This window comes from Hyperolius riggenbachi, chromosome 3 (assembly GCF_040937935.1).
Source record: "Hyperolius riggenbachi isolate aHypRig1 chromosome 3, aHypRig1.pri, whole genome shotgun sequence".
Lineage (NCBI taxonomy): Eukaryota > Metazoa > Chordata > Amphibia > Anura > Hyperoliidae > Hyperolius > Hyperolius riggenbachi.
In genome coordinates, this window is record NC_090648.1 from 512517620 (window position 1) to 512533311 (window position 15692).

The 15692-nt window shown below is 47.5% G+C and overlaps 1 protein-coding gene across 1 annotated transcript in view; it reads left to right on the forward strand.

The window, feature by feature from the left end:
* The window catches only part of LOC137564483 (proton-coupled amino acid transporter 1-like), a 131348-nt gene extending 117833 nt beyond the window's left edge, over positions 1-13515 (forward strand). The window contains exon 11 of the mRNA XM_068278391.1: positions 8085-13515. Within this exon, the coding sequence (XP_068134492.1) occupies positions 8085-8359 (275 nt within the window). The 3' untranslated portion in view covers positions 8360-13515. The remainder of the gene's footprint in view (positions 1-8084) is intronic.
* Positions 13516-15692: the final 2177 nt, after the last annotated feature.

Here is a 15692-nt window from a genome sequence, read left to right on the forward strand (position 1 = left end):
CAACATGCATACAGACTGTTTCCGATTGTTTGATCCATGCACTGATGAGGATCAAACAATCCGAAACAGTCTGTATGCATGTTGGATTATTATGGCTCTGTACAAATAACAAGCTGACACATCATTGCATTCCAGCGGTTCTGGAGGTGTGTTTAGCTTCTAAGGGTAACAATGGTTAATTTGCATATATTCAGCAGTGATGCACTGGGAGACATCTTAGTAAGGGGGCTTTTAGGACCATTGTAGCCCCCTTACACACTCCAATGAGTTCTGGGTCACCATGAGCTTGCAGTGAAAATAATGTAATAAAAAAAAAAGTGCTTCACTTTTACAATAATGATGTATAAATTATTTAGTCAGTTTGCGCCCATTGTAAAATCTTTCCTCTCCCTGATTTACATTGTGACATTTATCACATGGTGATATTCTTACTGCTGGCAGGTGATATCACTGGAAGGAGATGCTGCTTGCTTTTTTGGCAGTTGGAAACAGCTGTAAACAGTTATTTCCCACAATGTAACAAGGTTCACAAATAGGAAACTGCCAGGACCATGGTCCTCAGAGTTTCTTGTGGGAGGCTGGTCACCACAATATCAGTCATACAGCGCCCCCTGATGATCCGTTTGAGAAAAGGAATAGATTTCTCATGTAAAAGGGGGTATCGGCTGCTGATTGGGAGGAAGTTCAATTTTTGGGATAGTTTCTCTTTAAGCCCCCCCAACACAGAAATGAAGGGAGCCCGGAGAGTGTAGTATGTACTGAAAATGGAGCAAGAGCAGGTAAACTGTTCTCAGCAACCAACCAAAAATGCACGTGAAGAACACGCGTCTCCACACGGGTTAGATGGACTCTCTTGAGTTGTGCTTGCTCTCATAAAGTAAACTTGTAAGAAAAAAAAAGTGCCCCTGGGAGGTACTTACCTGAGGAGGGGGACGCCTCTTATGCCTAATGAGGCTGCCCTTGTCGTCCTCAGACAGCCAGATCCAGTGCTGGCTTCCCTGAGCAGTCTCACACAATAATATGTACAAGAGTCATACACCATATTGGCGCACCGGTTGGACTCTAGTGGAAATAGACAAGTTTGATCGGGTTTGCTCTACTGCACAGGTGCAGAGAACTCGTGCCTGTACATTAGAGTGGACCCAATTTGGCTTGGCCATTTCCACTGGAGCCCGAGCAGAGAGCCACTACTGCGCATGTGTGCACACTGAGAAGCAGATCTTCAAGGGCAATGCTGGGTACCCTCTGAGGGGGAAAGAGAAACCTCTTTAGGACCCAGAAGGCTGAAGAAGACTGGGAAACCTCTTTAGGACCCAGAAGGCTGAAGAAAACTGGGAAACTTCTTTAGGACCCAGAAGGCTGAAGAAGACTGGGAAACCTCTTTAGGACCCAGAAGGCTTCTCCCTCCTGACGCAAATACCCCCAGGGACACTTTTTCTTACTTTAATTGAAAAAATGGGCAGCAGTGCAGTTGGAGGCCTTCCTCCGAGGGAGGAGTAGACCATATAAATATAACAGTGGACAGGGGCGCCAGCAGGATAAAAGGTTCTAAAAGGCTTAAAATCCCTCAGGAGGTGGTGGTGGACTCGACAGAGGCGCTATTTGTGACCTTGAGACTATACTGTGTACTCCTATCTGTTTATTGCCTGAGGAAGCGGGACCATACCCGTGAAACGCGTTGTACTGTTTGTTTTGGAGTATATTAATAAACCTGTTGTCATAAAACTGACGGTATCTTGTCTGCTTCGGGGAGGCGAGTCCACCACCTCCTCCTGAGGGATCTTATGGCTTTTAGAACCTTTTATCCTGCTGGCGCCTCTGTTCCCTCTTACATTACCAATATCCACCTCTGGTGGAGGGGCTGATCCCCACTGTTCCTTATCTACAGAGAGCGACTTTCAATCCTGAGTGAGGACAGGTCTAATCTCCTCACCTGACTATACAGTGGTTACCTAGGAGGTAACCCACGTTTGTAAGTATATACATTATATACTTTTCATTTCCAACCCCTTGTTTTGCATACTATACTATATTGGGCTCTCGGTATTTCTTTTGTCTTTCTCGTTACATCATAGATTATATAAATAGTGGAGAAAAGACTCCCAGGTATAATAAAACTGCTGTAAAAGTAATAAAATGGAAAAAAGGAGGCGACTTACTTTAGGGATAAGACAGAATTAATAAAAAAAAAGGTTTCTGCTTATTTGCACTCTGGCAACGTGTGTTGTAACTCCGAGGTGCTCAATGCTCGATTGTTCACACAGCAGGCACTGAAAACTGACCTAAGGAACCAGGAAGTGGGTTTTATACCCCTGCCAAATGCATTGAAGAGTGCAGAGAAAAATTTGTTAATGTTTTTTGTTAATTCTGTGTCATTATCCCTGAGGTAAGCCCAGGCTCCGATTTACATCACAGGAGCTTATAGGCACAGATGTCCTGTCACCCTAGACTCCACCCTCCATATACCTACAAACACCCTCCAGACTGCACAAGTGTGCTGGCTGTCCCAGAAGTCACTCCTCCCTTACTTCCCTTGCCCATCATAAGTAGCTACAGGTAGTATTAGGTAGCCAGAAGTACCCTCAGTATTAAGTATCTAGCGGTGCCCCCAAGTATTAGGTAGAGGAACCAGCTAGTGGTGCCCCCAGACTGAAGGGAGATCTTCCCAGTGGAATGCAGAGAGCAGGGTGAGTAACAGCTCATTTACACTCTCATCAGGACTAGCCTTGCTCTCCACAGATTAATCGCGAGAAACCACGGTGGTTACTCGTGATTCAAATTGGCTCTAATTACTGCAGCTTAGCGGCTAGATGCGACGGGGTTAATTACCCATAATGCCGCTCTCCGCCCAGTGTTTCAATGAGGATTGCAAGCGTCTATTGGAATCGTTGCAAGCCTCGCTATGGAAGAGGAAGTGCTCCATAGCGAGGCTTCCATTCGGACGCTTGCACCTCGTTGAAACACTGAGCGGAGAGCGGCATTATGGGTAATTAACCCCGCCGCATCTAGCCGCTTAGCTGCAGTAATTAGAGCTAATTTGAATCACGAGTAACCACCGTGGTTTCTCGTGATTAATCCGTGAAGAGCAAGGCTAATCAGGACTCTGCATAGGGAAGGAAGGAGGGAGGGGCTCGGGGAGGGGCGTGAGCTACCTTTCCATCATCAGGAGCCTGTAGGCACGTGCCTAGAGTGCCTTATGGTAATCCCGGCCCCAGGAAAACCAATTCCTTTTTCTCCTTTCATTGCTTTTAACGTAATTTTAACGTAATTTTAAATTTATGCAGATGACACACAACTGTATCTGTCCTTCAAGCCTGGCACCCAAGACCCATCAGCATCCATAAATGCGCGTCTAGTGAATTTACAAAATTGGATGAACACCAGCTGGCTGAGGCTGAACTCTGACAAAACAGAGGTGTTGGTGGTAGGTGGTCCACACATGATGGATAAAGTTCAAAACGCTCACCACCTCAAACTAGCAATTGGGGGAGATACTGTACAGTATAAAGACTGTGCGAAACCTTGGGGTGATCCTGGATGGAAATCTAAAACTCAAACAGCAGATATCAGCTGTCGTCAAGTCTTCCATCTAAGAAATATAGCGAAAATCAAACACCTTATCCCAGCTGAAGACCTACCTGTCCTGGTTCATGCATTTGTATCCTCCCGCCTAGACTACTGCAACGCCCTGTTCATCGGATCTACAGAAAAGGTTCTGCGCCCCTTACAGCTAGTACAGAATGCTGCAGCCAGACTCCTAGCCAATGCCCCCCGCAGCTCACACATCTCCCCAGTACTGCAATGCCCCCCGCAGCTCACACATCTCCCCAGTACTGCAATGCCCCCCGCAGCTCACACATCACCCCAGTACTGCAATGCCCCCCGCAGCTCACACATCACCCCAGTACTGCAATGCCCCCCGCAGCTCACACATCACCCCAGTACTGCAATGCCCCCGCAGCTCACACATCTCCCCAGTACTGCAATGCCCCCCGCAGCTCACACTTCTCCCCAGTACTGCAATGCCCCCCGCAGCTCACACATCTCCCCAGTACTGCAATGCCCCCCGCAGCTCACACATCACCCCAGTACTGCAATGCCCCCGCAGCTCACACATCTCCCCAGTACTGCAATGCCCCCCGCAGCTCACACATCTCCCCAGTACTGCAATGCCCCCCGCAGCTCACACTTCTCCCCAGTACTGCAATGCCCCCCGCAGCTCACACTTCTCCCCAGTACTGCAATGCCCCCCGCAGCTCACACATCACCCCAGTACTGCAATGCCCCCGCAGCTCACACATCTCCCCAGTACTGCAATGCCCCCCGCAGCTCACACATCTCCCCAGTACTGCAATGCCCCCTGCAGCTCACACATCACCCCAGTACTGCAAACTCTTCACTGGTTGCCAGTAAAATGGAGAATCCATTTTAAGATCTGCCTGCTGACATTCAAGGCTCTACACCACATGGGACCCAAATACATAGCGGATCTATTGGAACTTTATGCCCCTCCACGCACCCTCCGCTCTGCCAACAAGATGAAGCTGGTTATTCCCAGGATACACTTAACATTTGGTGCTCGGGCCTTTTCCTATGCAGCCCCTACTCTATGGAACTCACTTCCACAATCAGTACGAGAGGCTCCTTCTCTGGACAGCTTTAAAAAAAGGCTAAAAACTCACCTCTTTTCCCTAGCCTTTGAGACTGCATAATGCAGGGTCACAGCGCTTTGAGTCCCCAGGGAGAAAAGCGCTATATAAATGTTATTGTTATAACCTGGGCACTGTTTATACTTGGTTATAAGAGTTTATATTTACAGTTAGGAAATTTTTATCTAGCTGCAAGTTCAGATGGAAGATTTTGTATTTCTGACAACATGACAGCACAAGTCTTAGTTTTTGGCTAGTTTTATAGTGGAAGGATATCTTTTTTCCAGTAAATATTCTCCAGGTTTTGGTCTGTGAATGTGGTTGATAGTTTCCCTGCAGAAGGTCTGGACCATGAAGGACATCGGGCATATAGAATTACTATCTGATGTCCTCCTAGTTATTCACCATAGAAAGTGATTTCCACAATCCAGCCGACCTCTGAACTGCCACGTTTCACCTCACGATTTGACTCAATCCCATTATGAAGCCGTCAGAGTTGATGTGTAAATGACATGCGTCCTCCAGGAGCTGCTGGCTCTATAGTGTGCATCGTGTCTTGTCTAGAAGGGTCAATCCCTCTTATTTGTATTGCTTAATACACTTCAGTCTCTCTTCTTTACCATGTGGCGAAGGCTCATTCTTCTACGTAAACGTTATTAAGCAGAAGCTCCAGCCAAATTGTAGAAATTCCTTTGTAGGACATTTTGATAGTCACAAATTAGCTGTGACGTCATTGTGGTTTCTGTTCAGCTGTGTCGCTGATTATTTGATATATAATAGCTTAGCAAGGCACTAAAATTATACTCCTGGTGCTACCAATTTGGCTTTATAGTGGCATCAAAATGGACTAATAAGATTAATCTTATTTACTGTATTTTTTTGTACTATAAAACTCAGTTTTTCTCCCTCAAAAGTGGTGGAAAAAAATCACTGTATCTTATAGTCCAAATGCAGGGCGTTCCTGACTTGTGAATGCCTGCCAATATGAACCTCCAACCCGCCGCAATGTCAGGGACTCCCTGTACTGTGCCCATGCAGAGGAGGACACAGGGGGACAATGGAGGACACAAAGGGGCATAGAGGGGGACACAAAGGGGCGTATAGGAGGACACAAGGGGGACAGAGGAAAACACAGGGAGACACGAGAGGTACAAGGGGGGCATAATCCACAAGATGCACCTCACCATGGATGCACCGGGTTTAGTATATATTTTTCCCCCGGTTTTTGTCCGCTAAACCTAGATGTGTCTTATGGTCAGGAGCGTCTTATAGTTGGAAAAATACGGTACTTTGTAAAACTAAAGGGGAGATAATTGAGAGCACCTGATAGTGTAGTAGGTTTAGAAAGACAATCTCCAATGTTGCAATCAGTGAAATAATACTCACAAAGGTAGGTTACCACCAAGGTAACCACTGTGTAGGCAATTGGGGAGATTAGACCTGACCCCACTCGGGTTAAGATGCTGCTCTCCATAGATGTTGTAAACAACAAGAAGGGGGGTCAGTAACACCCTTCCACCAAAGGTGGACTAGTGGTAAACAAGCAGTTAGAAACAGAGGTGCCAAAATAGGGTAAAATATGCTAAAAACAGTTTAAAAATAGGAGGTAGTGGCGGACTTACCTCCCATGATATAGACTAAGAAAGTCAAGATTCAGCATAGATCAGACAAAGCTCCAAACGGGCAACGCATTTTCAGGCATTCACCTGCTTCATCAGGCATCAAAGTCAGGAATAGCCCCTCAGAGATCTCATGTAGCTTATGATAAAGATGGTGGGGGTGGCCTTGCGCTCGCTTTCCTGACCATGTGGCTAATCCCATCAGACTTCAGTCATTGCATCTGATCTGCATGCTTGTTCAGGGTCTATGGCCAAAAGGATTAGAGGCAGAGGATCAGCAGGACTGCCGGGCAATGTGCTTTGTTTAAAAGGAAATAAACTCCATATGTCTCTGGTCCTTGAAGGGTAGTTTCCTTCAAGGACGTGTGAGCTGAAAAAAAAATCTACTTACCTGGGGCTTCCTCCAGCCCCTGGCAGCCTTCCTGTGCCCTCGCCGCAGCTCTGTTGTCCCAGGATCGCCTCCATTGCAGATGCCGACCTGCACAACCTCACCAGGTTGGCATCTTCTGCGCTGCTCCCAATCGCGCTCACGTAGCCTGGAGCGTTCTGCAGAAGCGCAGAAGAACTGTGTCTGCACGGAACACTCCAGGTCACGTGATCGCGAGCTGCACAGTCGCGCTCTTGTGCAGGTGTAGAAGATGCTGACCTGGCGAGGTCGGCATCTGCACTGGAGGGGATCCCGGGACACCGGAGCTGCGGTGAGGGACATATCGGTTGCCAGGGGCTGGAGGAAGCCCCAGGTAACGAGATTTTGGGTTTGTTTTTTTCAGCCCACACCTGTCCTTTAAAAACCCTTTGGCATTTTTTGGTTTGTTTTTGAAAAAACATTTTCACGCCTTTAATCATAATTTGTGGAAAAATCCACCCTTCCCATTTGGTTTTTTTTTTGACCTTTCGATATGCAGGAGCTTTGCAATTGAAATTTGGTTGTAATTTTGCTATTCCGAAGTTTGACGATCTTGGTTGTGTAGCTGAGTTTCCAAAGTGACACTGAATAGCTGCTTGAGGGTGAATCTCTGCTCAGATTTTCTGATTGTCTTGCACATTTTTTTATTATTTAATAATATCAAGAAGATAATCCTGAAATTGGACACAAACCTAGACGTTGATGCGACTGTCTTCAGACATCTCCCGGTTACTGCATTAACTGATTAGCTGTTGATCTTGATTGAAGACACGTTCCTGCCCTTGTGGCCTCTCGTCTATGACAAGTCCAAGCAGTTATTGCTGCGTTCTGTCCATTAGATAGACGTAGGCTTTTCACTTGCCGTATACATTACCTGCTAAACCCTCTTCACTTGATTGCTTCCTGACTCCGGTGGGACATTTTCAGATTATGAGAAGGCTTCAACTAAAGACGTCATTTTAATCCTTTTTCGTTTAAAGTGGCCCCATAAGTTTGTTTACCGAACACGGCTGTTGTCCCCCAAACCCCACTCACATGCCTTTCCTATGCTCAAAATATGCTTGCCCATCCTTGCCCTACCAACCCCTTCTGTGTCTCACCACCACTGGTCCTACCAACCCTTTCTGTTTCTCCTCATCACTTGTCCTACCGAGCCCTTCTATACCTACCCACCACTGGTCTTTGAAGCCCATCTGTGTTGCCCCAGCATTGGCCCATCCGACCCTTTCTATGTCTCCCCACCACTGGTCCTACCAACCCCTTCTATGTCTCCTCACCACTCGTCCTACCAACCATTTATGGCGTCCTCAATCTTATTCCACTGGATAATAAAATCTGTACTGTAGACTGCATAGTTGCACATGAAAGTAAAAATGAATTAACCTTAACCATATTAATCTGTTTTCACAGGTATTCTGGCCATCCTCATCCCTCGCTTGGACATTGTCATTTCCCTGGTGGGATCTGTAAGCAGCAGTGCTCTGGCTCTCATCATCCCGCCTCTTCTAGAGATAGTCACCTACTACTCCGAGGGTCTCAGCCGCTGGATCATCGCCAAGGACATTGTAATCAGTGTGGTGGGATTCCTGGGTTTTGTGTTTGGAACATACGTGACCTTGTGGGAGCTGGTAGCACCAGAAGGTCCTCCGGGTCATATAAATAGCACTCTGTATGCGGTTCAGTGATGGTTCAGGTTTCACCACTAGGTACCTGTAGGTCCAGGGAAAACGCTGAGTGTGTCGGTTTATACATGTACTCTTACATCATGCTTCATGAATGTATTTCGTTCCTGTCTGCCAGATTTGAAGAAGTTTGAGTAAGATGTTGCCATGTAATAATGATTTTATGGTAGTCCTTTATTCTACATGAATTCTCCTTGGGAAGCATAGGATGGAATGGGTCTCTGGCAGATCTCTCATTCACATGGTCCTATCTCACTTCAGCTTCCTGTTTTAAGGTAAACAGGAAGCCGTAGTGAGTAGTAATCACATGTGTGTGACCAGCCATTCAGAAACCTTCAAATCGGTCACATGATGAAATGGATAATGTGCTTCTCCATAAATTCTCAAGGAGAAGAGAAGTATAAGAAACCTATCATCTCCATTCAGCACTTTTTGTTTATCTATATTTTTGCACATTGAGGGATACCCATGAAAATGCAACATCGGCAAGACAGTCAATATACTGTAATTTAACACGTGTCACCAACCTGGGTAAAATGACATCATGAAAAAAATCATAATAGGGGTTGTGTAAAATAAAATTCAAGGAGGACAGAGATGAAAAGTGGAGCCCCTCTGGTGAATTAGGTCTGGAAGCTGTTGGGGTGTAAATGCAGTTGAGGCATTATCTGTTTGATAAACTTGTATATAACTTCATCACTAGTTGGTACCTCCACCAAATATGGCCAATCAAAATGTAGGATTACTAGGGAAAGAAAAGTCCCAGGTCATAAGGTCTACGCGTTTGGGTGTTGCCAGCAGGCCCAGGCAAACTTTCACCTCTTTCTCAGCTATGAGAACCGTCCTCAACATCCAGTGCGATACCACTCCCAGGAACGATAAATGCAATCTGCTTTGACCACTATTGACCACTAGAGTTCAGTGTGAGCTCAAAGCACCTGCCTGTGTTAACTCTTTGAATGCAGAAAAATAAAAAGTGAACAGCCGTGTTCCCTGTATGCAAATGAGGCAACCAACAGCAAATGGAATACAGCCTCTGCTCTCCTCGCAGATCAGGGGCTTTTCATGCAACCCAACAAAACCTCACAGAGGGACATTTATCAAGATTGTCTGAGACAAAATATTAGTAGGTTTTTAGAAATCCGTGCAGAACTCTCTCAGACATCCTAAGAAATCACGAAATAGTGCAGATTGCTTCTAAACTGTTAATAGGAGTTAGGAAGGTCTCTCAGACAGTGCAGTGTGTGAGGGGAATTGCTGTTACTGAGGCAACCAACACATCTGCTGTCAGCAGGCTCTGAGGAGGAATTCAGCAGGGCGGAGGAGCCCTTCACAAATCATGCCTAGCCTGCACTGCTGCACTATCTGTAGAACTGCTATGAAGCACTTCTTAATCTGCAGCAGTTTAGGGATGGATTTGCACTTTTCTTAACTGTAGTGCAGCTCTAGAAATCCATGCTAAACTGCCGGTATTATGTAGGATTTGGGAAGATTCTTACTATCATGCAGAACAGTTCTTCTGCTGGTTAGAACAGTTTTAGAAGAAAAAACTGTCTGTAATACTCTTGATAAATCTGGCCCACAGTGACATCTATCGGCCAGTCTCATGTGAAGACTTCACTTTGGAAGCTTGTGAAATTCTTTGCTCTTGAGCTCAGATAACTGCAAATGTATTATCTGTTTGGTGCTTCATCTGGTACAACCTGTTCATCTACAGCTCAGTGTTATGTAAGATTCCTGTTTTGAAAGTTAAGTGCCAACTTACTCTGCAGTTAACGGTGGCATATATTTGTGTTAGATTTTCTTTTTTATTTGATTTTTCCGTGAGTGAAATCCTACGGGTATGGACGCCTGCCCCTTATTCTTGGGGCCGCACTTTATGCAGTATGAGCAGCACATCGCTGTTGGGGTGTGTTGACGTTTGCTGGTCACTATGGATTAATGCTCCTGTAGGGTGCGCTGTTGTCATCATGGTTTCTCAGGATGGGGAGAGCAGGTGGATTGGACCTAGTTCTATCCACCTGCATTCCTAAATGCATTAAATGTAGCAAAAGCGCAGCCCCCTTAGGGGAACCCTAATTGCAGCATGTAGGTGGCCACTGCCAGCTTCTGCTCGGGACCTGCTGGGCATGGCCCAAAACACAATGGGCCATTTCCTATTAACTTTATCTCCTAAGTCTTCTTCTAGGAGATACCGTTTCATCTTTATAAAGGGAACCTAAACTGAACTGTATACAATTAGTTTAACTTACCTAAGACTTCTTCCAGCCCCATGCAACTGTCTTGTATCCACACCATCACTGAGCGATCCTCCAGTCCCCTGCAGCTGTCCTGTGCCCACACAGTCACCGAACGATCCTCCAGTCCCCCACAGCTGCCCTGTGCCTGCGACCGTCACTGAACAATTCTTCAGTCCCCCGCAGCTGTCCTGTGCCCACACCATCACTGAGCGATCCTCCAGTCCCCGCAGCTGCCCTGTGCCCGCACCATCACTGAGCGATCCTCCAGTCCCCGCAGCTGCCCTGTGCCCGCACCATCACTGAACGATCCTCCAGTCCCCGCAGCTGCCCTGTGCCCACACCATCACTGAGCGATCCTCCAGTCCCCGCAGCTGCCCTGTGCCCGCACCATCACTGAACGATCCTCCAGTCCCCGCAGCTGCCCTGTGCCCACACCATCACTGAGCGATCCTCCAGTCCCCCGCAGCTACCCTGTGCCCGCACCATCACTGAACGATCCTCCAGTCCCCGCAGCTGCCCTGTGCCCACACCATCACTGAACGATCCTCCAGTCCCCCTGCAGCGGTCTTGTGTCCACACCATCACTGAGCGATCCTCCAGTCCCCCGCAGCTGTCCTGTGCCCACACCATCACTGAACGATCCTCCAGTCCCCGCAGCTGTCCTGTGCCCACACCATCACTGAACGATCCTCCAGTCCCCGCAGCTGTCCTGTGCCCACACCGTCACTGAACGATCCTCCAGTCCCCCGCAGCTGTCCAGTGCCCACACCATCACTGAACGATCCTCCAGTCCCCCGCAGCTGCCCTGTGCCCACACCATCACTGAACGATCCTCCAGTCCCCCTGCAGCGGTCTTGTGTCCACACCATCACTGAACGATCCTCCAGTCCCTGCAGCTGTCCTGTGCCCACACCATCACTGAGCGATCCTCCAGTCCCTGCAGCTGTCCTGTGCCCACACCATCACTGAGCGATCCTCCAGTCCCCTGCAGCTGTCCTGTGCCCACACCATCACTGAGCGATCCTCCAGTCCCCCGCAGCTGTCCAGTGCCCACACCCTTGCTGATCGATCCTCCAGTCCCCCGCAGCTGTCCTGTGCCCACACCATCACTGAGCGATCCTCCAGTCCCCCGCAGCTGTCCTGTGCCCACACCATCACTAAACAATCCTCCAGTCCCCCGCAACTGCCCTGTGCCCACACAATCACTAAACGATCCTCCAGTCCCCCGCAGCTGTCCTGTGCCCACACAATCACTGAACGATCCTCCAGTCCCCCGCAGCTGTCCTGTGCCTGCACCATCACTGAGCGATCCTCCAGTCCCCCGCAGCTGCCCTGTGCACACACCATCACTGAACGAATCTCCAGTCCCCGCAGCTGTCCTGTGCCCACACCGTCACTGAACGAATCTCCAGTCCCCGCAGCTGTCCTGTGCCCACACCGTCACTGAACGATCCTCCAGTCCCCGCAGCTGTCCTGTGCCCACACCATCACTGAACAATCCTCCAGTCCCCCGCAACTGCCCTGTGCCCACACAATCACTGAACGATCCTCCAGTCCCCCGCAGCTGTCCTGTGCCCACACCATCACTGAACAATCCTCCAGTCCCCCGCAGCTGTCCTGTGCCCACACAATCACTGAACGATCCTCCAGTCCCCCGTAGCTGTCCTGTGCCCACACCATCACTGAACAATCCTCCAGTCCCCCGCAACTGCCCTGTGCCCACACAATCACTGAACGATCCTCCAGTCCCCGCAGCTGTCCTGTGCCCACACCATCACTGAACAATCCTCCAGTCCCCCGCAACTGCCCTGTGCCCACACAATCACTGAACGATCCTCCAGTCCCCCGCAGCTGTCCTGTGCCCACACCATCACTGAACAATCCTCCAGTCCCCCGCAGCTGTCCTGTGCCCACACCATCACTGAACGATCCTCCAGTCCCCCGCAGCTGTCCTGTGCCCACACCATCACTGAGCGATCCTCCAGTCCCCCGCAGCTGTTTTGTGCCCACACCGTCACTGAACGATCCTCCAGTCCCCCGCATCACCCATTTTTCGGGCCGATGACTCGTCGAGTCAGCAGCCACTATGCATGTGTGGCCCTAGCCACGCACATCCTCGTTGTTTTCCTGTTATTGGGAGCATTCTGTGCATGCGCAGTGGAGGTTTCCATATACTGCGCATGCATGGACGGGTGCGTGATCAGAAGGCATGTGGTCCGGGGTAGTGCATCCAAACAAAATCGGGGTGCAGTGTGTCCGGAGGATCGTTCAGTGACGGCGCGGGCACAGGGTGGTTGTAGAGGGCCGGTAGAAGCCCCAGGTAACAAACTTTTTTTACAGTTAGGTTTAGGTTCACTTTAAAATAATTTTTCAGCGATCTGCAATTAAAAAAATACCAAAAAGTAGATGAAATGGTTCTGTCAAAACGGCAAAGCATTTTCTCACTTTAGGCTGGTGGCCTAAAATGCATTTTATTGATCAGGTGTAAAAATATCCCCTAGGAGAAAAAGTGAAGTCCCACGAGCGCTGTTTTCATCAGTGTGTTAACCGATCATAAGAGGTTTTATATCTGGTTGTTTACATTTTGCGTTAGATCAACACCTCTAAAGCACTTTTAATGCCCCTTAAATCCAGTGTTTGCATTTTGACTTCGGTGTATATCATGCTTCTTATTTGCTTAGCTGTGCATTTTTGTTTAGGAAAAAAAACATACACACACACTGCCCTATTAACCTGCATTTGATGTGCTTTCAGATGAAGTGTGCATTGGTTTATTAGATGATTGTGACCCAGTGGGGCAAGTCTAATGAAAGTTTAAAATCTCATACACACGAAATATCAACTGTTAGCACCAAAAAATTATTTAACATCTTCCAATCTCAAACATTCTGGTTTGTTAGTTAATAAAAAAAACAAAAACATACTGTCCATCAGTCTCTCGATGATATAAAAAAAGCGTGTTGTGATATCTGTCCGTTACCCCAGGCTTCAGAGTGAGTGCTGTACATCTACAAATGGTCACTGCGCCAGCTCCCCCTCCCCCTTCCTTTTCTGTAAATCCAGCTTACAGAGACTCTGTAACAAAGTTTTGAGCCCTATTTCTTCTATCCTATAAGTTCCTATAGCTGTTCTAATGTGCTCTGGCATACTGCAGCCTTTTCTAGTTGCACAGTGGCTGTATTATCTCTGTTATATGATCTAATCTTCTCTCCTCTGTGGGGTCTGTCGGGCTCAGGCAGTCAGGCTGGAATGTGTTTTGTTGCTTGTCATTGGCAGAAGCTATACACACCCTCTCCAGGCCCCCTGCAAACTCTGTATGACTCACACACTGAGGTACTCTCAGCCTATCACTTGCTATATCTTTTGTTTGTAAACACTGCATAAAACTGACAATTACAAGCCAGGTTTGCAGCAGGGAGTGGCAGAAACAGCACAGAGGGGCCCAGGAGAACATAATGAATAGAATGGTATGCTTTTTATTGTAAGAATTTTACAGTACAGAGTCTCTTTAATGTACCTACAAAGAACTACTTTTTTATTTTAGGTTACTATATGGAGTGCTGACTATTTAAAGAGGAACTTTAATGCAACTTTGAACTTCCCAATCAGCAACCGATACCCCCGTGAGAAATCTCTTCCTTTTCTCTAATAGTGCACCAGGGAGGTTTGTATGGCTGATATTGTGGTGAAATCCCTCCCACAGCGTGATGTCATGACCATAGCCCTGACAGTTTCCTGTGTGTGACCTTTGTTGCATTGTGGGAAGTAACTTTTGTTGCCAACTGCCAATCAACTAGTATCTTAGTAAAAAAAAAACACACACTCTTACCCTTTCACCCAATCACATTGTTAGTGAGTGTGTTTATCAATATGGGCAATTGGTGCAACTTCTCACTTTGGAATGTATTGATTTGTTTTTTATTTTCCCTACTACTGTCTTTCAGTAAAGTTCATCTTTAAGGAGGAACTTTAGGGAAAGATAGTATTAAGGGGGTAAAAAATATATGAATACATTGCAGAGCCAGAATTAAAAAAATAGATCAAGAAATGATTGATTCTCACTGTGTAATTCGTTCATGTTGCTTGATCTGCTGTCAGCCTGCGGGTAATCATATTTATTGCTGGCAGACATGAAAAAAAGAAAAACAGAGGAAGAGGGTGAGCGAGAAAGCGACTACTTGTTTGGCAGGTAAAAATAGCAGGAATCTGTCAGGGCCATAGTCATGACATCACACTGTAGGAGGGGTTTCAACACAATATTAGCCATACAGAGCCCCCTGATGATCTATTAGAGAAAAGGTAAAGATTTCTACTGGAAAGGGGGGGGGGGATCAGCTACTGACTGGGATGAAGTTCAACTCCTTTTTAAGGGTTGCAGAGCCTGCATAAATGAGGTGTCTACAGGGATCGCTGCTGTCCAGCCCTGAGGACCTTTTCATGGTGGAGGACCGTACAGCGTGATCTGCTGCCACACAGGTGCAGTGATAAATGGACTAAAGATCCACTTATGAGCAGTTTAAGGACTTGCAGAACTTGCTTTGATGCTTCGGTTGTGATGTCTGGTTTTTGACGCCGATACAAAAACCTTAAAAGTTTCAGTATTTGGGTGGAAGAACTCTGTAATTCTTCTGTACAGAAAAACATCATTTACATGAGGAAGCAATGCCTGAAGACCAACTGAAAATCACAGCTGTGTTTAGAACAAAGGGGGAGATCTCTCTACTGCCCATCGGAAGTGTGGGACCTTTCCGTCCCCCGTCCCACCTACAGAGGGAGACCTCTCTACTGCCCATCGGAAGCGCAGGAAGTGCGGACCCTTCTCTCCCCGTCCCACCAAGACAAGACAAGACAAATAACATTTATATCGCGTTTTTCTCCTGGCGGACTCAAAGCGCCAGAGCAGCAGCCACTAGAGCACACTCTATAGGCAGCAGCAGTGTTAGGAAGACTTGCCTAAAGTCTCCTACTGAGTAGGTGCTGGCTTACTGAACAGGCAGAGCCGAGATTTGAACCCAGGTCTCCTGCGTCAGAGGCAGAGCCCTTAACCATTACACCATCCAGCCACCTACAGAGGGAGATCTCTCTACTGCCAGTTG